At 29.1% G+C, this 24,398-nt stretch overlaps 1 protein-coding gene and 1 pseudogene across 1 annotated transcript in view; one reads left to right on the top strand and one right to left on the bottom strand.

Annotated features, from left to right (window-relative positions):
* Window positions 1–18,452, top strand: part of LOC136071786 (uncharacterized) — a 112,561-nt gene extending 94,109 nt beyond the window's left edge. The window contains exons 18-23 of the mRNA XM_065796859.1: window positions 7,284–7,406; window positions 12,317–12,487; window positions 12,571–12,741; window positions 12,997–13,109; window positions 13,188–13,246; window positions 18,316–18,452. Coding sequence (XP_065652931.1) covers window positions 7,284–7,406; window positions 12,317–12,487; window positions 12,571–12,741; window positions 12,997–13,109; window positions 13,188–13,246; window positions 18,316–18,328 — 650 coding nt within the window. The 3' untranslated portion in view covers window positions 18,329–18,452. The remainder of the gene's footprint in view (window positions 1–7,283; window positions 7,407–12,316; window positions 12,488–12,570; window positions 12,742–12,996; window positions 13,110–13,187; window positions 13,247–18,315) is intronic.
* Window positions 18,453–22,933: 4,481 nt separating this feature from the next.
* On the bottom strand, window positions 22,934–23,637 carry LOC136080244 (uncharacterized; annotated as a pseudogene).
* Between the last annotated feature and the right edge of the window lie 761 nt (window positions 23,638–24,398).

Here is a 24,398-nt window from a genome sequence, read left to right as displayed (position 1 = left end):
TTTTTAAATGATATTTTATTACCTTTAATGTTTCTGCAAAGCTTTTTTGTTTTTTTCATTTTTATTTTAATAATAGCCCAGTACTTTTCAATAACTCTCAATTCTGGGCAGTTTGGAGGATTTTCTGTTTTAGGCACAAATTTCAAATTATTCTTTTTATACCATTCTATAGCTAGTTTACAATAATGAATTGAAGATAAATCAGGCCAAAATACAGGTTTGTTATTGTGTGATTTAATGAGAGTTAAAAGCATTTTTGTAAACATTCTTTAACATATATTTGTCCAGAAAGTGTGGAAATATGAGAAATATAAGGTGCTGATTTTTTGCCACAACGGTAAATAGCTTGCTGAATCAAAGCTTTTTTAGCGAACTTGTCATGTTTTGTGGATTTAAATTTCTTATCTGCTTTTCCTCTATATTTGGCAATTTAATAAACAGCACCAGGAATTTGTTGATGATTGTACTTGATATAAGTTTCATCGTCTTCAATAATACAGAAATTTTTAGAAAGAAAATTGTCATACAACTTTCTGCCGCGGGTTCTTTACTTTTTTGTTGAGTTTCGGAACGGTTGGGCACTTTTTGTGCTTTGAAAGAATGAAAACCATGTTTGTTTCCAACTTTTGCAACAAAACTATGAGAAAATCCATATATTTTTGCGCGTTCCCTTAGTGAAAGGCTTGGGTTATTCTTAAATCTGCTAACCAGTTTTCTAACTAGTTTTATATCTCTAAAACCTTCCTTTCTTCTACCACCAGATTTGCGTTTGATCGATTTTGTTTGAGAAAAATGTTGAATAACACGGCTAATGGTGTATGAATGTATTTGCAACGATTTTGCTATCGAATTGTAGCTACTACTAGGATTGTGTAAATATTTTTCTCTTATGTCTTCTTCCTTTGTCATTTTTAAAACTAATTTCAAGTTAAATCCAAAAACTAACATACTTTTTTGAAACCACTACACGTTGTAAACAAAATACAAAACAATTAAAAAGATTTTAATACAACCACTAAAAAAAAAGATGTGCTTATTCTTTCACATTTATTTCGGGTACACGCTTTAGTATATAACAATTTGCACATACAAATAATGAATTTCTTTTCAGTTAAAAATTCTAAAAGTATAAATTTTATGTAGGTATTTTTAGGAAAAAATTCTTGGGATTTTTAAAATATGACCGGAATAATCCCTGATCAATTTAAAAAATAATTTAATTGACTGACAAATTGGCATGCAAGGAGTGCTCTAAATGGCCATGAATAGCCTCCTTGAGTGTAGTCAAGGAGGCTATTCATGGCCTTGGGGAGGTGAATTAAAATAGAAAATAAAACTACAAGTATCCTTAAACTTTTGAGCTGCAGAAAAGCTGTTATCTTTTTTTAATAACTAAAGTTGAAAAAAATAATTTTTAATTATTTTTTTCAACTTTAGTTATTAAAAAGAGAGAAATACTTAAATAAATATACTTCCATTGCATAACATCAACATAATATTAAAGTTTTTTTATTAATTTTTAATGACTTTGCAAATGTTTACTGTTGAATTCAATAATGCACTGTAATAGCTTGTTTCTATAATCGAATTAGAATTTTTTTCCTTTTGTACCTTTTCCATTATTATTTGAATAATAAATGCTTCTGTTGTCTGCTTGCTGAATAATCCAAGTGAGGTACTGTGGTATAGTGTTTTATAAATTCTGCAAAAAACAGCATTTTTTTAAGAGTCATAGTTACTGGCAAGAAGATTTATGAATTGTTTTGAACTTGAGCTTGAACTGTTGGTTTTTTTTCCAAAAAAAACTTCTAAAATTAGTTCAAAACTAACAAAAATAATGTTTCTGAAAAGCCCAAATATTTCGCCGAAGCCTATAGTTTAAAATATGTAGGACTTTTTTCCATTCTTTAAATGAAACTTAATTGGTTTTAAATAATCTATAAAAAGTTCAGAGTTTTCAACTATGATCCAATAAGCTTTTATCACACTATTGAATTCCTTGGATTTGTTTTTATTTGACCGGATGCATCAAACTTGCTGTGATTTGTCTTTAGGCTTCTGAATGTTCTTAAGACTCCTCTGTCAAAAGCATTTTCAGAGTCAATGTCACATCAACAGCAAGGATGTGATTGAATTCCACACAAGAGATTAGCAATATTAAGATTGTATGAAATTTTGAACCTATCATTGTTTATGTTGATTATATATAACAATGTTCTTATGTTTTTTTCTGGAATTTATGCAAATTGCTATGATTAACAGGCTCTATGATTGGTATGATTCCGGTATCTTGAGTTATTGAATTCTTTAAAAACTTTTAAGTTTTCATTGGAGGGGTAGATAATTTATTAATTCCTTTTGATGTGTTATTAAGACTAAAACTCATTTTTGAAAATGATCCTCCACCATTAATTACAATTTTCATAAGATAATCTGTCAGGTGTTCTCTTTTAAGAAGAACATTATTGCTTATTTCTTTCAAGTTCTTGTAATGGACAATGTCTGTGTTTTGGGGTACTGTCTTGTGTTCTTTGAAAAATGTAACTTTTGGGAGGGTAAAGAATATTGAGAGTTTTTTTACTTTTGCCACTAATTTTGTGCAAATTATGACTCAACCAATCTAAACCCTATTGACTTGTTCAGTATTGAGCTGAACCATGACTTGGGTTTTAAGAGTTTATGCTAAAGAATCCCATGTTTTTGACTGTCCTGAAAATATCAAAGAGTTGCTTTATTTATAAAATTTTTATTTATTTATAAATTTTATAATTTAACATAAAAGCAAACTTAGAGATTTAAACTTTTTAATAAAAATTTTTCTACCTGGTTTAAACTGTTTGCCATTGGTGACCTGGTTGAGACTTATGATACTATAAGGTGATCAAGTTATTGTGGCAATAACTGATGATGCAATTTGCTCTGCTTCTTTGATCATTTAACAACAAAATTTTCAAATTTTCAGCAGCGCATTAATGACTTTTACCTCGACCAATAACTAATAAACACTTTGGACATCTTTTTTCAGTTTGTTGCATAAATGTAGCTTTTAAGCTTGACGATGAGCATGTATTATTTATTTTTTTTTAATCATTCGATCGTTGTTTTTCATTAAGCTTTTTAATCATGCAAAAAAAAAAACATTTACTATTCAAAGTATTTTAAGTAACTGGCTCAACAGGAATTGTTTTAAAATTAAACAACTTAGGCAATAAAACATTTTTGTCACCTTAATACAATTTTTTGAGTCTCTTTCTGCAGTTATCGCAAACTTCTCTTGTAATCTTTTTATATTAGAGTCAAATTTGTTTTAATAAGTTTGTTATAAACAAATTATGTTACAAACTATTATTGTTGTTATTGGTGACTTTAATGCTCATCACACTTAATGGCTTGGCTTTAATGCCACTAACCATACTGGCACTAAAGCCTATAATTTCAGCATTTCTCAATCACTTACTCAAATAATTAACTTTGCAACTTATTTTCCTGACAACTAATCTTTTACCTTCACTCCTTGATTTATGTCTGGTCTCTGATTCTAGCATGTGTTCAGCTTCTCCTTTTCCTCCTTTAGGAAGTTCTGACCATGCTATGATCTCTTTAAATCTTTCATCATATACTTTAAATCTTTAAATCTTTACATCATATACCAGAATCATCCTATCATTGCACTACTTACTACTACCCTAAAATGACTGGGATTTTTTTTGTGATTTTCTTTGTGATGGTCCTTGGGCTGATGTCTTTTCCCTCTCAGCTGAAAAATGCACCTCCTACATAACCTCCTGATTTCAGGCAGGAATGTAAGCTTTTATTCTTTCTTGTCAGTTCCAAGTGAAGCCTCATTCTACTCCATTGTTTTTACCCTCTTATGCAGCTGCTATATTCAATCATGATCATTTTTTTCATCTTTTTCAAAAGAACAACTCTCTCAAGAACAAACAGCTGTTTATTATTGCAAGAAATCAATGTAAAAATGTGCTGTCAGGTGCTTATTCTCAGTTCACTAAATCTTGTATCTTATTTCAGCAGTTACACTCTAGAGACTTTTGAAAAATCTTCAACAGCATCGTTAACAAAAGAAGGTCTCTCTCATTCATGAGACTTATCTTATTACCTCTAACAAGAATAAGGCAGAACTATTTGTAAAGAACTTTTTTTCTAATTTGACTCTCAAATGGTATGGTCATTCTCTTCATTCCATTCCAATTAAAAAGGTTAACCCATTGTTAGACATTCAAATCACTCCAATTTCCATTGCTAAAGTCATATCTTGATTAAACTCTTCTACGGCTTGTGGTCCAAACAACATTCCTGTCATTGTGTTACAAAATTGTTCTCCAGAACTCTTTTGAATTCTCTCTAAAGTAGTTATTTTACTTTTTATACTAAATTTATACTAAATTCATACTAAGTTTTATACTAAATATATAATTTATACTAAATTTATACTAAATTTTATTTACTAACTCCTAAAGTAGTTAAATAAAAGTATTTAATAAATTAGTAAATAAATAGAGTAGTTAATAAATTTAATAAATTCTTGACCCAGTCTTGTTTTCCAGCTTGCTAGAAAATGGCATATATTGTTCCAATTTTCAAAAACTCTGTTGAACATTCTGACCCTTTCAATTATCATCTGATCAGTCTTCTTTCTGTTATTAGCAAGTTCTTTAAGTCTTTGATAAACAAATTTTGCACATTCCTTTATGAGTCAAAAAACTTACTGTCGGGCAATCATTATGGTTTTCAATCCTCTCACTCTACTGCTGACTTACTAACTGCTGTGACTGAAAGATTTTATTGTGCATTAAATGAAGGCAGAGAGGCTAGGGCTATTGCTTTTGACATATCAAAGGCTTTCAACAAAGTTTGGCATGCTGGTCTTCGCCATAAGCTTTTTTCATATGGTGTATCTGGGAAAGTTTTTGAGATTATCAATTTGTTTTTTTCAAACTGCTTTATTAAAGTCTTCCTTGAAGGCCAACACTTTTCTTTATTTCATGTAACTTCTGGGGTACCTCAAGATTCTATCCTTGGTAATATTTTGTTTCTTATCAGCATTAATGATCTTCCTGACAACCTTGCATCAAAAGTAGCTCTTTTGCTGATGACTCAACTTTACACTCCTGTCTTCTCTTTTGGATCCCTTAGAACAGGCAGCCTAACATGAAACTGATCTCACATATGTAACAGATTGGGGCTCACAGTGGCTTGTAATTTTTAACTCCAAAAAAATTCAGTTATTTACTGCAAACAGCTATCGCAGTACTGTCGACATCCCTATATTATTGAATGGCAACCCTCTTGCTGAGTCCTCTTCTTTACTTTTTTTTGGATAATCATTTATTACTGACCTTTGATGGAAACTATATAAACAATCAATTGCTAAATTAGCATTGCCTAGGGTTGCTTCTTTCTATCATGGTTGCAATTTTCTCTCTCCTGATTCCATTTTCTACCTCTACAAATCTCTTATTCGTCCCTGTATTGAATAATGTTGTCATATTTGGTTCGGTTCATCTAATGATGCTCTTTCTTTTCTAGACAAGGTCCAAAAATGCATTGTAAATGTAGTTTATTGTAATTAATGGTGGAGGATCATTTTCAAAAATGAGTTTTACCAATTATAGACCCGCTCTAACTGCTAAGCTTGAGCCTCTTTTCCATTGTTGTAAAGTTGAAAAAGTTAAATTTTCTTTTCTACAAATACTATAATTGCTGCTGCTCAAAGAAGATATCATCTCAAGCTCCATCAACTAAAACTCATTCTCTCTTGACTTATTATTCAGCAAAGTCTCGCTCTTTTTCTGTATCTGTCCCTGCATGCTCTAAAAACTTTTATTCGTCTGGTCACTTTAACCCTTCAGAAATCTCTCCCATCTTCATGTTTTCCTGACTCATACAACCTTTAACTTTTTAAATCTTTTGTCAACAATTTCCTTGCACTATAACTATTCATTTTTTCTTGTAACTCCCAACTTAATAGTGGTTGCTTGCAACCTCGTTGAATCAGAAGGGAAAAAAAAAGTTCTACTTATTTATCAACTAAACAAAAATAATAAACTTTAAAAGTCAAACAAAATAATACTTTTGAGCTGCAACAATGTTAGTATTCGTTAGAATGAGTTTTAGTTAAGCTCCATCAACTAAAACTCATTCTAACTTGACTTATTATTCAGCAAAGTCTCATTCTTTTACTGTATTTATCCTTGCATTCTCTAAAAAACTTTTATTCGTCTAGTTTTACTAACTTTTATTCATCTAGTCACTTCCTTCGGATTTCTCTCCCATCTTCATGATTTCCTGACTCATACAAACTTTAACTTTTTAAATCTTTTGTCAACCATTTCCTTGCACTATAACTATTCATTTTTTCTTGTAACTCCCAGCTTAATAGTGGTTGCTTGCAGCCTCGTTGGTAGTTGAATCAGAAGGGAAAAAAAAAGTTCTACTTATTTATCAACTTCTTTCTATATTAGAACAATACAAACCAATGCTTTGTTTTGTAAAATTTATTTGAAAAATTGTTTAAAAGAATGTTATGTTGAAAGAAAACACATTCTTATTTGAAACTTGCTGTTTTAAGGTATTTTTTAGTTGAATCATTAAAGTTTTATTTTCTATAAGGACAAAATTAAAATGTTTTAATATTTTGCTAATTTAATCTACCATGTGTATATAATCATACCTCCAAAGGGTTTCCTCGGAAACAATTGTAAACATTGAACCGGATTTTTAAAAACCATGTATTTTAAAACTAAACTGAAAATTATGATATAATAATAGTACAATAAAATAAAAATAATTAATAAGAAATCAATTTTGTTTAAGTTATTTCAAAGTATGTAATTTTTGTAATTTTAAAATTGAGCCCCACTATTTAGTTTCAATAATTTAATTTTAAAACTTAATTTTAATCGAAGAAATATTTACAATACAACTTTAAATCGAAATCTTCCTTAAAATATTTTATGCATTTATAGTATATTATTGGTATATATGTACTATATTACATTAATAGTATAATAAATGTTAATTAGTTATTTTATATATATATACACACATATATATATATATACACACACACACACACACATATATATATATACACATACATATATATATATATATATATATATATATATATATATATATATATATATATATATATATATATATATATATATATATATATATATATATATATATATATATATATATATATATATATGTATATGTGTGTATATATATATATAAACATATATATATATATTTCTCAGAAAAATGGACAACTTGGAGTGAGTGTTCTGTAACATGTGGAGTGGGTAATAGAAGTAAATATTCACAACATGAAACAATAAAACTAATAAAAGTAGAAAGTTGTAATCAAATCAGCTGTCCAGGTATCAATAAGTTAACAATAAATTTTTGATTTACTATAAATTCTTTTTTTCGTTTATATTTGCTATAAGATTTTTAAGGTTGGATTTTTTAAAGTACTTTAATGTTTTAAGAACACCTGTTCTTAGAAGGTAAAGTTAAATAAGAAATGTTTTCTTTTGCTGTGAAATTTTTTTTTTTTTTAATAAAGCATTTAAGGCACAAAAATCATTTAATTTATGTTAAGTTATTTAAGTTAAATTTATATTGGTTTAGAAAAAAAAATATTCTTTGTAAAACCAGTTTTAGTTTGTAAATCAGCTTAACTAAATACACTTGATTAAACAAACTTAAGAATAAAATAAATTAAATCTATATTTATGTTGTTCTTAAATTACTAATCAAAAGTTATTAAAAGTGTTAGACACAGTGTTGTAGAAGCTTATATTTGTTCAAATTTAATAGAACGTAATCATTAAAAAAAAATGCTAATAGCAAATAAAATTTCAATAGCCCTAAAAAATATACCACTATAATGGAAGTTACAAATTGCATATTTAAAAAATCTCTTCATGTTAACTTATCTCAAAATTTACCGGTTTAATCATTTCATTAAAGGTGACATTTGGATTGATCAAAGTATGTTAGGTTATAAATAAATAAGTAAACTAACCTGATAAAATCTAATGTCACTGTGTTAGTGTTTTATTTCTGACAAAAATTAAATTTTTAGTTTAAAGAAAATAATTTATTATTTCAATAATAAAAGTAAATATCGACGAGACAATAATTAGACATGGCCTGACACCATGATGAGTCCGTGATGGTAATGACTTAATTTTCAGGACTGTAAAAATACATTTTTAATTGTGATTTCTTAAAAATATTTCTTTTATAGTAACCAACTATTTATCAAATATTAAATGGTAAAAACTTAAATTCGGCGTTTTTTATAAGCTGTTGTTGGGACAGGAAAAAAATTTACTCAGCCATCTTTAAACAGCTAAACGTAAATGTTCACTCTAATTCACAATATAGTTGCTAATGTATTTTTAATTTTTTTTATAAAGATTATAATATGACAAAAAAAGGAAAAAATAATATATACATCATAATAGAATGTCTGGAATTTTAAATCAATGATCTGAGAAACGATTTACCTTTGAAATAAAAATTGACCTAGTTACACAGTCTGCCATATGTTTATTAACTTCAAAAATATTATTAACTTTAGCGATAGATATTAAGTTTTTATTATATACATCATGAAGTTACTTTCATAGTATTTCACTACGTTCACTATAACATCTAATATCTTGAATATTTTCAAACTTGATAAGAAATTCAAAATTTTAAGTTAATAAATTGAATAAAAAAAGTTGAAGAAACTGTAATAATAAAAATGTGGTTGTTATTTATGTATTTAAAAATAAAATTTGCAAAAGCAGAAATATTAGTTGAATGATTATCGGAAATTACACCATGTTCATGAAATACATTTTTTTTTTGCAGGTGTGTTGTCAATCATCAACATGTTAAGAAAGCCATTTTACCTCAATATTTACTTCAAGTAAATGTTTATAACAAAACTAAACTTTTTTATTGAAGAAACAGTCATGAAACGGACATTACCTTTTTTTATAAAATTCTCTCAATATCCCCTCTAATCATTTTACTGTCTTAATATTTTATACATCAGTTATCCTTGCATTTTTTTAATCAATTTTATTTTGGTTTAATAAATGTTTTATGGATTTTAACAATTCTACTTCATCTATATTTAGTTTCTTCAAAATGCTAGTAGACAGTAGAGGAGTTTTGTCTCAAGGGTTGATACGATTGTACTGATGTTAAGATTTAAAACTTAATGAAAGTTTTGGCTAATTATCTAGGTTTTTTTCATTAAATTCAGTTGTTAGATCAATAGGCAAACTCTTTTCTTACATAATTTTTATATATATTTTATATATTTCATAAATAAACTTAAAATTCGCAAAGACACTTTTTTTCAATTCTCAGCCAATACTTCAAAACCATGTAGGAAATTAAACAGAAAATGATTTATCACATACTACAACTTATAAACATGTTTTATCAATGCTTTTTTTATTTCTATGCATGCTTATCTTTATATATTTTTTTACTTATGTTTTTTAGTTTATTTTTTACTTTATTGATTTTACTTACTCTTAAGTGCTTAATACACAGTAGGAGACGCTTATTAATTTTCGGAAATATTTTTCCACCCACCCCAAACTTATTAAGACCCTCTGTTTATTTATTTAACTTATTATCAACAAAAAAACATTTAAAAACTAAAAGAAAGTCAGGAAAAGTATATATCAGTCACTAATACGCATAAAAATCTTTCAGTGTTTTCAGGCTTTAAAAATCTTGTAAATCTCAATTTTTCAAAAAATTATGTTTTCGTTTATTTTTCACCCTAGTATAAAACTTATATAAGCATATTAAATCCAATAAAATTACGATGAAACAGCTGTTAAGAAAATATGTGTTTGATTGCAAGCCAAACTAGAATTAAATTTTTTTCTTTGTGTTCTGTAAACATTTCTATTACTTTTGACTGATTCTTCTCACTGTTCTGTTTAAATAAGTCATTAGTATTTTTCCTGGAAGTTTGAAAAATTGATTTTTTTTTTAAATAAAATTAGGTCTCCCTTGATCTATTATCTCATTAACTTCTTCATCACCAGAATCCCCATATCATTGTACCTCTTACAACTACCTTAAAGCTGACTGGGACTCTTTCCTTGATTTTCTTCATGATGGTGCTTGGGTAGAAATCTTTGGTCTTTCTGCTGGCAAATGTGCTTCTTATGGAACTTCTTGGATTCGAGCTGGCATGGCAAGCCTCACTCTTCTCCATGGTTTTCCTCTCATTGTGCTGCTGCAATTTCCAAGTGTACCATTACTTTCATATCTATCGCTAAATTCTCCAGAAACATTTCTCCTGAAAACAGAAGTCAGGTTACTATTGCTAGAACCATTGTAAAAAGGTTTTGTCCAATGCCTAAGCCTATTCTCAGGTTACAAAATCTTGTATTTTATCTCAAAAATTAGGCTCCAGAGACTTTTGGAGAATCTTAAACAGTATCTATAATAAGAAAAACTCTCATCTAAAGACAAAGCTAAACTGTTTTCTAGAACTATTTATCAATCTCACCTCTTTATTCCACTAATCACATCCTACCTGACATAGTTGATCCATTGCTTGAAATTTGTATCACTCCAGCTTCTGTATTGAAATTGATTTCCTGCTTATACTTTTTACAGCTTGTGGTCCAGGCAACATACCTATTATAGTTTTGCAGAAAAGTTCTCCGGAGCTGTTGTCTATACTTTAAAAACTATTTAGCAAGTGCTTATCAGTCTTTAACAAACCATTTTTCTCTCATTTTGTATCTAATGACTTACTTTCTGATCATCAATATGGATTTCGATCTTCTTGTTCTACTCTTGATTTGTTGACGGTAATAACTGATAGGTTTTATCAAGCATTATATAGATGTGGAGAGGTTAAGGTTATGGCTCTCGACATTTCTAAAGCCTTTGATAAAGTTTGGCATGCTGGTCTTTATCATTAGCTCTCTTATGGAGTATCAGGTAACATCTTAAGGTTATTAAATCTTCCTTACCAATCGAAGTATAAAGATATAGTATAAAATTTTATAAGTAATATAAAGTATAAAGTTTTTTAGTAGTATAGTATTATATTTTTTAATATTTATTTATATTTTAGTATAGTATTATATTTTTTATTATATTTATATATTTTTTAGTAGAAGTATAAAATTTTTTTTGATAGAAAGCACTCTTCTTCATTTTCTGTAACTTCAAGCGTTTCTAAGGTTTTGTCCTTGGCCCTACACTTTTTTAAATTTACATTAACGATCTTCCATCAAAGTTGGCATTGTTCACTGATAATATGAACATTTATTCTTTTCTTGATAAAAAAGCCAACTCTCTCTGATTGCTAGGAGGAGGAATTTGAACTTGAAAAAAATCTTACATCTGCTACAGCATGGGGCTCTCAGTGGATGGTGATCTTTAACTTAGATAAAACTCAATTTTATCCAGCTAATCATTATCGCAACAAATTAGATCTTCCTATATTTATGAATGGTAATGTACTAAATTAGTCATATACCTGCATGCCAAAATTTATTGGAAGCTTTTGATATGTCAAGATCCCTTGCCTCACAGCCTCCATCTAATGCCCAATAGAATATTCCACTTATGCAATAAACTACTGCAGCATCATTACCCTTTTTATGAACATGAAAATAAACTTTATTCGAAGACTTCTGAGAGTATCTAATATCCCAAAGTTAACCTCGTCAAATATATGCAAAGAATTTTTAAATGATTTTTTTAAAAGGTCATTAGCATATTTTTAGTTTTATTTAGGTAATGTTTTTACATTTACTGTACTTACAAATAAGCTTTGTCTGATTTTTTACTTATAGCATACTTTTTTTTTAATGATTTTTCATGAACGCAAGTAGTATTTTAATATTTTTAATTATGATTTCAAGTTATTATAAATTATTGCTTCAAACATCAAGATATCAAACTTTGTAATTGAAGTAGGCTATGATCTCATTAATTTTTTTTATAATGCTTAAGTTAGGTTAGGGTTTACCAGCATTACCAATAAAAAAACTGGCATGAACGATCATTAAAGATGTTTTATCAAGCTGTTTTACAAATATTATTTTTATTTCTCTACTATATTTATTTACAAATTCTTTTATTGTAATTTTTAATTTATTGTTATTTAAGTTTATTATTGATTTTTAAATTTTTTTTGATTTTTACCATTCAATTGAACATTTGAGAGAAATTATTTATACGTTTTTAAATGTAGAAGTGTGAATGACAAGTTAATCATTGAAAATTTTTTGAATTTTAGAGGATGGAATGTGGGGGGAATGGAACAAATTAGAATGTTCGAATACATGTGGTAAAGGAATACATTTTTTAAGTAGAAGTTGCGATAATCCACGCCCATCATATAATGGTCAAGATTGTATAGGTGTCAGCAATTATACTGAAGTTTGCGATAATAATATAATTTGTCCACGTGAGTTGCTTTTTAATTGTTATTAGTTTTATTGGTTTTGTTTTTATTTTTATTTATAGAAAAAAAATTACATATTTTTACAGTAAATGGAAGTTGGTCATTTTGGTCACCTTGGTCATTATGCAGCCAACCATGTGGAGGTGGTTTACACTCAAGGTTTCGAAGCTGCTCAAACCCTGTGTCAAAATTCGGTGGTCATGATTGCAATGGAAGCGTTGAGGAGTTTACCAATTGTACAATGTGTAATTGCAAAAGTAAAATTATCACATGGTTTTTATGTTGAATTTGTATAACTATATCCCCATCAATCTTTATCAATCATCAAGTCTATAAATCTATCAAGTCTTGCTATTTGAGTCTGCACTAGCTGCATCAAACTCAACACTTTTTAAACAACGCATTTGTTATATATTTGTTTACTTTTTGTTCGATAGCTTATAAATTTTGAAACCAGTTCTCATGCTTCACCAAATTAAAATTATTTATTTTATTTAATGTTGTTAATTAAGGTGTCAAATTAAGTTTGAAAGTGAATTTCATTGATGAAATGTATAATGATGATTGGTATTCCAAACTAACAAGTACAGGATCTTTACTACTTAAAAAAAAAATTCAAGATGCGGTAAGAAATAAATTAATTTATTAGTTGTTTTATGTTTTATTGTAATTCTAAAATATTTTCATTACGTCATTTATTTAGATAGCAAAACTTTACTCTAATCGCAAAGTAAATTTCAATGTTGTTATACATTCTATAGAGTAAGTAACCTTAAATGTTGTATATACATTTTATAGGGAAAGTAATAATAATAATAATAATATATAACAATGTGTATATATATATATATATATATATATATATATATATATATATATATATATATATATATATATATATATATATATATATATATATATATATATATATATATATATATATATATATATATATATATATATATAAGGGTAGGTCATGGAAAAAATTTTGACTTGGGATGGTGATAATTTGTTGCTCCTAAGTAATATGAAAAATAATCAATTTTTTTTTAGTGTCTTCCTTTGCCGCCAGGGGCTTTAAATCACCATATTTGTATATTTTTATGCTTTTTATCATTATTTAATTACATAGTAGTTTGGTTATAAAACTTAAACTTGAGTAGTGTAAATTGTTGCTCGTGAACGATAAAAGTAAATGGAAAAAAAAGAACTCACTTTTTTTTCTCTTCATTTGTTGCTAAAAGACATTATTTTGGGCATTTTTAGACTTTTTTTATTGTTATTAGATTACTTAGTAATTTTTTTTCTTAGATAGATTAGTTATCAAGTTTTTTTTGGCTTTCTTTTTCCGTTGGTTGACTTATATTGTGCATTTTCAGGCTTTTTTTTTGGTATTTAGGTATTATCATAATTTTTTCAATGTTTTCCGAAATAAATCTATGCCTAGATTTATAAACCTGTATTAACTTATAAGCTAATTATCTATTCAGTGATTTAAACTAGCATTTTAAAAAATTTTTTTTTTAATTTGTTTTAGGCATTTTTAGATTTTTATTGTTTTAAATTGCTCAGTAATTTACTATTTATTACTATATAAACTAAAGTGATTCCAAATAACATTTTTTTAAATTATTGTTATTTATTTAAAAAAATATTGTAGAAAAAATACTATTTATGAGTATATAAAGATTAGTATACTATTAGTATGTAAAGATTGTTGTATTTTTAATATTATATAAATTACCAATATCCATATATATATATATATAGATATATATATATATATATATATATATATATATATATATATATATATATATATATATATATATATATATATATATATATATCAAATAAATGGATTTTTGTATATGATTTATTGAATTTAATTCTATTATAAGAATTTTGTTTTGCAAATTAAGTAAAACTAAGTTTATATTTAGAAAATTAGAAATGTTTTGATTTCTGTGGCAAACTATGGCTGTTACAAGTGCACAGCTGACTTGTCCTGTTTATGGAATCGAATGTGAATTTGCTACTCGCAAACTTCCAACTGTTGAGGAAGTCATGCAGCACTATTCTTTTGTTAAATTACAACTTCCAAAGACTACCACTTGGTAGTCTTTGGAAGTTGTAATTTAACAAAAGAATAGTGCTGCATGACTTCCTCAAGCACAAGCATGACTTCCTCAAGCACAATAGTTTCTAGAGTTTCTGAAAATGTTATGAACATTTGGTTGAAATCTGGTATTCCAACTGTTACAATGCGAAGAGTGCAGCAGAAAGTAGAATCTTTGCACAATAATTTGATAATGATTCTTAAAAGAAAATTGGTCTTTTAAATTTTCAATTGATACTGCCACACGGAATCATAAAAAAACATGATAGAAAAGCATCATAGACCGAACTAAGTTAAGGCATCAAAGACTGCTTAGAACTACATTATCACGCAACGCAAAGTTAGCTATGTCTTCAGTAGGCCCAAAATCAATTTTCTTTGATGGGAGAAAAGATAAAACTCTTTGTCCATTAACAACTAGCAGTAAAGACATAATTATTGAGGAATATATCATATTGATTGAAGAACCTCGTTTAATTTTTCTTGGTCATATTTCTCCATCAAGTGCATCATCAACAAATATCAAAAATGCTGTTATAGATTTTTTTGATGAAAACAAAAAATCACTTGATAGTTTGTAAACTATTGGCTCTGATAGAGCTAACGTAATTACTGGTGTGAACAATGGTGTAATTAAATTGCTGGAACTGCATTTGGGATATCCATTTCAATGGTTAGTGTGTATGTTTCATTTTAATGAACTACCATTGAGAAATTTAGTATTGCATTTAGATGGCACCACTTCAGGACCTACTGCATTTAGTGGCAACATTGGGAAAGCATTTGCAAATTGTCACGAGTTGCAAGTTGTCAAATTTAATGTTACACAGAATAACTTACCGAATGTTCTACATGAGATAGTGACAAATAATGTTAGCAAAGATCAACAGTATTGTTATAACATGTGCAAGGCAATAGAAATAGGTGAGGTGAAGGAAAGCCGTAAAAAAATAAAGCCTGGCCCATTGGTTCATTCTCGATGGGTGACAACAGGAAATCGAATCTTTTGTTTGTATGTTGCAAGCACTCCTTCGTCTACCGAGCTTAAAATATTTACTGATTACATTCTTCAAGTTTATGCACCGGTGTGGTTCTTTATAAAACTGGAGCCTTAATGTTACATGGGGGAAAAACACCTGTGGCGCTTAATTCAATTCTCTCGCTTCCTTTCTGAAAGTGATCGACTTTTCTGAAAGTGATCGACTGAAAGTGATCGTTGATAAATGCATTTAAAAAAATGCATATTATGGTCACCCAGAAAATATTTTGGTATCAATTGTTGATGTTGATGGATTAACGAAAAGAAATAAGAGAATTAGCAGTTAAAAGAATTAAATTTGCAAGGCGACGCACAGCATCAAATTCTACAAAAGTAAGAAATTTCAAAATTCCTCCTCTAAACTTTGATGCAGTTGATTACTATAGTCTTGTAAAATTGGGAGGAACATCCAAGGACTCTACCACCTATGTTTAAAGAGTCAAGTGATGATTTCATTAAAAATGCAATACAAAATACGCAAAAATTGACATTAGATGATTTTCCATGCTATTTTCAAAATATAGAAAGACATGTTCAATTGGTTACAAAAGCTGCCGCATCTGTGTCTGGAGAAATGAGAAGAGACGGATATATAAGAGCAAAACATTTATCTAGAAAGTATATTCCACACTTTGCTTCAAAAAATAAATGGAATATGTAGGAATAATTGATCAATAAACCCTTTTTTTTTCATTGAACTTCTCTAAATAAGTTCAATAAAAAGTATATATAAAACGGCATTTAAAAAAGTTTGTTTTGCTCATGAGAAATGTTATTCTAGTGCTAACGTAATTGTGCTATTGCATAGAATTTTGAGTTTTAAAGCAATCCTAATGGTTTGACTAGAAAAAAACAAAATTATTTCATTTTTTTGTAGAGCAGAAACATATATCATATATTGTAATATCAAAAATGGCTTATTTTTAATTAGACGGGGGCAAAGGAAGGAAAAAACAGTTTTAATTTTTTTTTTTTTTAATTTTAATGATGTTTAAATGTCAGAGCAACATTATTTTGTTTTCCAAACTAATTTGTACGAAATAAATGCAATGATGATTTACCCTTATATATATATATATATATATATATATATATATATATATATATATATATATATATATATATATATATATATATATATATATATATATATATATATATATATATATATATTTGAGACAAATAGTTTTGGTGTTTAAATTTTTAAGAGTTATGTTTATTTGTACTAAAGAAAATTATTTTAAGTTTTTTCAATTATGTGCATAAAGAGTTAAAGACAGATCTTTTACGAAGTAGTCATAACATTTGATGGGAAAGTGATAGCTTCTTGTTGACTCATAAAGGAATTGTATATAAGTCTTAAATTGTGGTAAAAGGAAGCACCTAATAGTTGTTTATTATGAAGTACCTAATCAATGACATACTATATAAAGTAGATGTTTAACTTCGATCCGAAAACAAATATTATTTAATTTTTCTTTTCTTAAATGAAGTAAATATATTTTAAATATAAATACTATTTATGTAAAATTGTTACGAGAAAATTAAAACACTTGAAAAATAATAATTTATGATTCCTAAATTAATTAAAAAGGATTAAAGTTTTGAATAGAAATGTTACTTTTTTTTCCCTTCAAATAATATATATATAATGAAAGTATAATATAAACAATATAATGAAAGGATTATAAATAAAATGAAACAACAAATCTATTTTTACTTTTCAATATATTCTCTTTTAAGCTGAATACACTTGTTAGATCTATGAATAAATTTTTCTATACCTCATAAAACTATTTTTTATCTCTTGCTTCAAAATGAGCCAAAATTGCCTCCTTTACCTTATTGTCGTCGGAAAATTTTCTTCTCATTAAGTCTTTTTTCAATTTGGGGGACAAACAAAAATTACTTGGCGCCAGATCTAGACTGTAGGATAGGTGTACTAGTGATTAAAAGCCATGTGTTGGCAGAGCAGCAATTGCAACTCTGCTCTTGTGAACCGGCGCATTGTCTTGCAAGAGCAACACACACTTGGTTGATTTTCCTCTACGTTTTGCCATAATGGCCTCGTTTAATTTTTCTAATATCTTTGCGTTGTATTCTCCGGTTATGCTTCTTCTCTTTTTTTTTCGTAGTCAATGAGTAATATTCCCTCACAATCCCAAAAGACAGTAGCCATCAAATTTCCAGCCGACTCCGACACTCTGAATTTCTTTGGCGGTGCTGTCCCCTTTTTATGCTAATGCATGGGCTCTTGTTTGCACTCAGGTCCAAAGTGATAAACCCATGTTTCATCTCCGATAACAATCCGCTTCAAAATCTGTGCAGGTTCGTCTCCACACAACTCCAAAAACTGCTTTGCCGCATAGACGTGATGCTGTTTCTGAAGAGGCATGAGCATTCTTGGTATCCATCTTACACTGAATTTTGTCATACCCAGGTGATCATGTAGGGTTCGTAAAATGGTGGTATCTGATACTCTAACTAATGCAGATAACTGTTTTTTCTTCAAACGCGTGTTTTCTAATACAACTTTCCCCACTTTTTCGACGATGTCTAATGTAGTGGCCTCAACTGGCCTTCCTGAGTGGGGTTCATCTTCAACGGTGTTCAATTTTCTCCATAATTTCAGTTTTCTTCCGGATTATATATTTTCTAGTTTTTTCTTTTCAGTAACGATCCTTGAGCGTTTTGAGCGACGTTTTTTGTCTTTATTAAAATATGCGGAGAAGAGCTAAGAGACAATATTAAAGCTAAGAAATGGTGAAGAGTCTAAAAGATGGTTACACAAAAAGTAATAAGTTTAACAAAATTTTAATTATTTGATATTATTTTGGGAGACGAATATTTTTTTACGAATTTTAATTAAAAATAAGTATTTCAATTTAATAACAAGTAGTTAAAATTAATATTTTGCTTCTTTGTTTTTAATTTTTTGATATATTGCAATTTTTATTTTCAAATTTGGATATTATCTAAATATTAAACCTATTAGTTTTGCATTTTAAAAAGTAGAAATTTTAAACGATTTTATAAACTTGATAGTTACAGTTTTTTATTATGGATTTTAGAAAATTCATTGTAGATATGAAGTATTTTAAAATAACTATTGTAAGTTAGCATAAATTTGTCAGCTGAATTTTTTTTTTACAACAAATTTTTTTTTTTGCTTTTTTTAAGTTTAAGGAAAGTCTATAAATTATAAATAAAACGATTATAAGTTTCATAATATCTGTCAATTTCGGTCTGTATTTTGTACATTTGTTTTTGAAGTCTAAGCACCAGTTTGTTTTGGAAGTCTAGGCACCAGTATAGTATACCTAAAAGTACTTCGGAAGTCATTGTACACCTAAATTTAAAATGGTATTTTTTTCGGAGTACTTATCTCTTGGGAAATAATTATATCTGTAAAAATAACATCTCTAATGTTTTTTTAAAAAAAACTAAACTTTAAACAGCGCTAACTAGGGAAAGGAAATATTTAAGTTTTTTTTAAAACCGGTTTTTCGAATAAACCGCGGTTTTCAGTGTTTTAAAAACCGGTTTTCCGGTTTTGTAGCGTATTTTTTTATTACATATATATATTTCAAGGGAATAACAGCAGCAAAATCATAAATATATATAGCAACAATTTCATATACGTACATTGAATACAATCGAGCAGCAAACAAATAAGTCTTTTTAATGGTTCATTTTACGTTTCTTAAGACAATAAGCTCGTAAAAAACATAAAGCATTAAGTGTTTCATCATTTAAACTTGACCTTAGTTTAGTGACAAATAGACCACTTGCAGAAAATGACCTTTTCAGCCTCCACACTTGTTACTTGATTGACTTTAAAGCCGTGTGCAACAAATCTAAGTTGCTTGTTCGTTTTTTTGTTCAAATACTGTCATTTGCTCAAACACTGTCATTTCTTTGAGCATTAGTTTGGAAGTTGATTCTATTTTTTGTTTCTTTGGTGAAACCCCTTTGACTGTCTCTCTGATGGAGAAGTCGAGCTCTTCTGACAAGGACGTAAATTGTTGTACTTGTTCCTGACTAGTTTCATTATCTGAAAAATTTTCCTAATCTATAAACTCATTTCTCTTTCGCTCAAACAAACGGTTAAACAAACTTGATGCAGTATTAGCAATTGCATTTCTCTTAAGCATGGAATTTTCAAAAATGTTATGAGTTGCTCCATTAATGAAATCAGGATTATTCAAATATTTAACTAAGTTTACTAATATAGCATTCCTCCTCTCAGTGACTCTTCCAGTAAATGAGTCAACTAGCTCTTGACTAAAGGTATTTTCCTGGCTTTTTAGCTTCTTAAAACTGAACTTCAGAATTCCATCAGTAAGAGCAAGTTCAAATCTCTTCTGCAAAGTGTTTCAGCACCATTGGTTCTAAGGCATTTACTAAACTTTGTACGGTAGTAAATTTAGACTCAGAAATCATAATATTGCTTGATAACTCAATCAGTAACATTTGAATACATTTTTTAAGGGTAACAAATCTTGAAATCATATCTAGTAAGCTGTTTCAACGTGTCTTAGAGTCTAAAATTAGCTGCAGCTCCTTTCCAAACTCAGACTGGACATGCTTTTGCAGAATCATGTCATTTTTAACTGAAGACTGTCGAAACAATATGACACATTTTCTGACCTTGTTGATGAGTTCTGTAACATCCTCCCTGATCATTGGAAGAGCTGATGCACCTGCTTCTGCTGAAACTTCTAATCCTCCTTCCTCGTTGCTGTATTTATCTTCTTGGTCCTCTTCTAGAATAGTGACTTACTCAGCTGTGCTTCTTTCGTAGGTTGCCTATATAGAACATTACAGATCGCCAAGTGGATTCCATGTCTGTGGTTACTGCAACAATATCACAAACAAAACGTAGCCCAAATTCTTTCAGTTTCTCGTCAACAATTACACAACATTTCTCTGCTGACATAGACCCATGTACCCTGATCATTTTAAGATTTCAATAATCATCTTCCATATGAACATTTATTTTCATATATCTTCTGTTTCTGGATGAAGTATACTCATCAAGGGTTAAGTTAAATTTGTGACCAACAAGCTTCTTATCTGCCAATTACTGCTGATATGTTTTCTTGATATCTTCATAATGTTTCATCAGCAGAGCCTTAATCGATCTAGCATCATTGGACAATTTATATCCTTGTGTCTCTAGAGCTGTTCTCAAACGTTGACTAGTTGAGAAAACACGAAAGGCACCCCTCACATAAAATAAGCTTAGTCAAAACAACATCAACAGGATCCTTTGTCTTGAAAAATGAATCATTGGGTTTGATGACTTTGAGTTTCCTCTCAGGAGTATCAACAGCAGCAAACGTGATGTTGTGCATTGTCCTTGCACTTGGCCAATTTATGTTTTTTTGAGTGCAAAAAGTGCTTTCAAACTGGTGTGTTATCCTTGTAGACTTCAGAAAATGACATTTTTGTTTTTGTGAAAATTTGTTTCACTTTTTTACATCACAAATTGCAGTAACTTACTGTTAAAGTTCAAGTGGAAGCAGATTGAATGTTTTCATTTATTTTCTCAAGCAACTACTCATCAAGAAAAGTATTTTAGAATTGCCAAATAACCAAGTAAATTTTGTACAAAAGGTATATATCCAAAAACCGGTTTTGAAAATAACATTTTCAGTTTTCGGTTTCCAAAAATTTTACGGTTTCCGGATCCGGAAACCGGTTTTCTTTTCCCTAGCACTAACGCTAATTTCAAAAGAAACACCACTTGATATAAACTAAGATGGTTTTATAACTAATTTTAAACACTTTTAATTTTAAAGCATTTACTTTTAGCTTAAACATTTGTTTTTACTGTTTTATATCCTTTTTCTAAGTTGGGTTCCAGTTGTATACTGCTACTGGATACTGCTATCTGTCCTCATTCAATTTACAAACCATCTTTGAAATATTCACAATGTTACTAAGAATCAATTATATTTGTGCGGAAGTTCTGGTTATAAGATGTAGTGGCGTAGCTGACATGAGTGACACCCGGAGCGGACATCGATGGTGTCACCCCTTGAAAACGGTTAAAATTAACGTTATGTAAAAGAAAAAAAAAAAGACAAACTTGAAGTATAATTTTAATTCAACAATTTCATTAAATATATTAAAAGTATTCCTTTACTATTTATAACCGCTTATAGTAATGCTGTAAAATAAGTAAAATGTTAATAAGGAAAACAAAATGAGCAATATATCTTCAATACTTTAAGCGAAACATAAATGAAGAACTTTGAAATACTCGAAAAAACTTAATTTTTTGTTAATTAACATTAAAATATCAGTTATTTAAAAGTTTCCCTTCCTGGTCTTTAAAGCTGCAAAGCTGTCAATCACATCATCAAAATCAATATCTTTCACCATATCACTTTCAATTGATAATATCGCTAGATCAGAAAGTCTTGACAGTCCCATGGTTGATCGCAAATAGTTCTTTATAAGTTTCAACTTTGAAAAGCTCCTCTCACATAAAGCCACAGACACACAGATCGTAAGAAATAATTGTAGGCTTAGTGAGAGTATTGGGAGAGATTCAAGGAAATCCTAGTCACCTATGAATTTTAAAATTTTAAATATTGACCAGCCTTTAGCTTTGTGGATATTGACATCTGCTGCCGTTATGTGTCTTCTCACCCTTGGTATTTCTTTTAAAAGCTCTTCTTTGGATAGCTCATCATAGAGAGTGGTTAATTTTGGAACTGATACCCTCAACTCTTCTTCAGTTGCTGATCGAAGACTCTTGGCGTGAACAGCCTCAAACAAATTTGCTACTTCCATGATAAAAGTACCTCTTCAATAGTATGCTCCACTAAGTGACTGTGCTTCCCAGTGGGCACAGTACGTTTTTAAAACGTTCTTTGGACGTTTTTATTAGGTTTAAACCTTATAAAAACGTCTAAAAAACGTTTTGAAAACGTACCGTGCCCACTGGGTTCTCCTAAAGAAAAAGTCTAAAACCTCAAACTTGGTCACTACTATGTGAAGAGTTAAGCCTTTAGTCTGCGGATACTGTTGGGTTATATTAACTTCCTCAAGTACAGCAATAAAGGTAGCATAGAAACGTGAAATCACAGACAGCAGGTAAAAAATATTGTGCTGCACCTCTTGTTTCCATCTTTTCACGAAGATCACAAAAGGCTTTAATCGCCGCTACTCATTCATCAAACCTATCTTTCATCGGTTTAACAGCAGCATGATGTGCACTCCAGCGAGTTGTTGATAGGCTTATAACCAACATTGCAGTGTGTTCAATTAAAACATCCCATCAATGGATGGAAGCAGCAAAGAAGGAATACATTTTCTCAAGAGATGCAAAAAATGTTACACGTAAAGCGTTTTCAGAAAAAGAGTGTTGACCACAAAAGTTAAACGAATGGTCTACACATCCGTTAAAAATAACTTTCTTGTTCTTTCTTTTCAGAATGGCTTGAACACCTCCATGAGTTCCAGACATTGTGGCAGTATTATCATAACCTTGCGCTCTGCACATCTTTATGTCAAGTCCATCACTTTCTAAATTTTTAAAAATGTCTCAACAGAGGTCCTCAGCTTTTTATTTCTCTTAAAATGAAAAATATCCTAGAAATACTTCTCTCACTTCCCGTTGTGGATTTTTACATATCTGACCACCTCAGACATCTGGTCAGTGTGTGATATGTCAGGTGTGGTGTCAAACATGATTCCAAAATACCTTGCAGCCTTTATATCATTTAAAAGAATTTTCTTGACATGATTTGCCAGAACAGTTATAAATTCATAATAAGTTTTCTATTAAAAACTAAGATACAGTCACTTTCAACACAAGGTCATATTTAGAAAGCATCTTAACCATCTCAAGAAAGATTCCTTTATTCAAAGAAGATGCATCTTCCTTATGGCCACGAAATGCTAGATTTTGCTCAGCAAGAAACAATGTGATATCAAGCAACCTATGTAAGATATCCCTGCATTTTTTTTATCCCTATTCATTACAGCAACACAATCGGCATCAATTGTTTTGCAAAGCTTAAGGCCTGCTGCCAATGTTTTCCATTTTTAAGGCAATCTAGATATCTCATGATTATCTTTCCGTATAAGATGTCCATTCGATTATTATCATTAGAAGATATTTCTACCTTTGCAGTACCTCTGCTCTACATACCTCCTCTCCAGTTAAAGAATGAAATATAAGTCTCATATATATCAAGTTGGTGTAAAAATTTTGTCAGATAAAGTAAGAATTTGTAAACATTATTGTCACAATTTTGCGTTGACCATAAATCCAACTTACGACTAAATGGAGACTCTTGACATCGCTGAATAAAAAAAATTAAAATAAAAAAATTTAAAGCAGGAAAAAAAAAAATTTAATGAAACAAAAGAAAAATTTGTTATTTCTTACTTGTAAAAAATCTGCAAACTGTTTATTTTCTCTAATTAGTCTCATTAATTGAACTCCATGATTCCTTTATGCATATTTGCACAGATTAATTGTAATTTAATGCTAAATTTCGTTCTAAAAAAAGCTTTTTGCTGTAGGATAGTCATCTGATATCTCATGATTATGTAGTTTTAGGCTCAGCTTCCACCACTGCTGAAACCCAGTGACAAATTTTGATTTTTGTTCTGAAACATTAACAGTAAAGAGTTTGCAGCAAAAACAGTATAATTTCTTACTGATGAGCGAGCCCACGCCCGCATTATTTTTTCACCATTTGGCATCTTCTTGTAGAACCTTTCTTTAGACAAAT

The sequence above is a fragment of the Hydra vulgaris genome, chromosome 05, assembly GCF_038396675.1.
Source record: "Hydra vulgaris chromosome 05, alternate assembly HydraT2T_AEP".
Lineage (NCBI taxonomy): Eukaryota > Metazoa > Cnidaria > Hydrozoa > Anthoathecata > Hydridae > Hydra > Hydra vulgaris.
The sequence above is the reverse complement of the archived record's forward strand: the minus strand, read 5'-3'. Positions and strand labels throughout refer to the sequence as shown.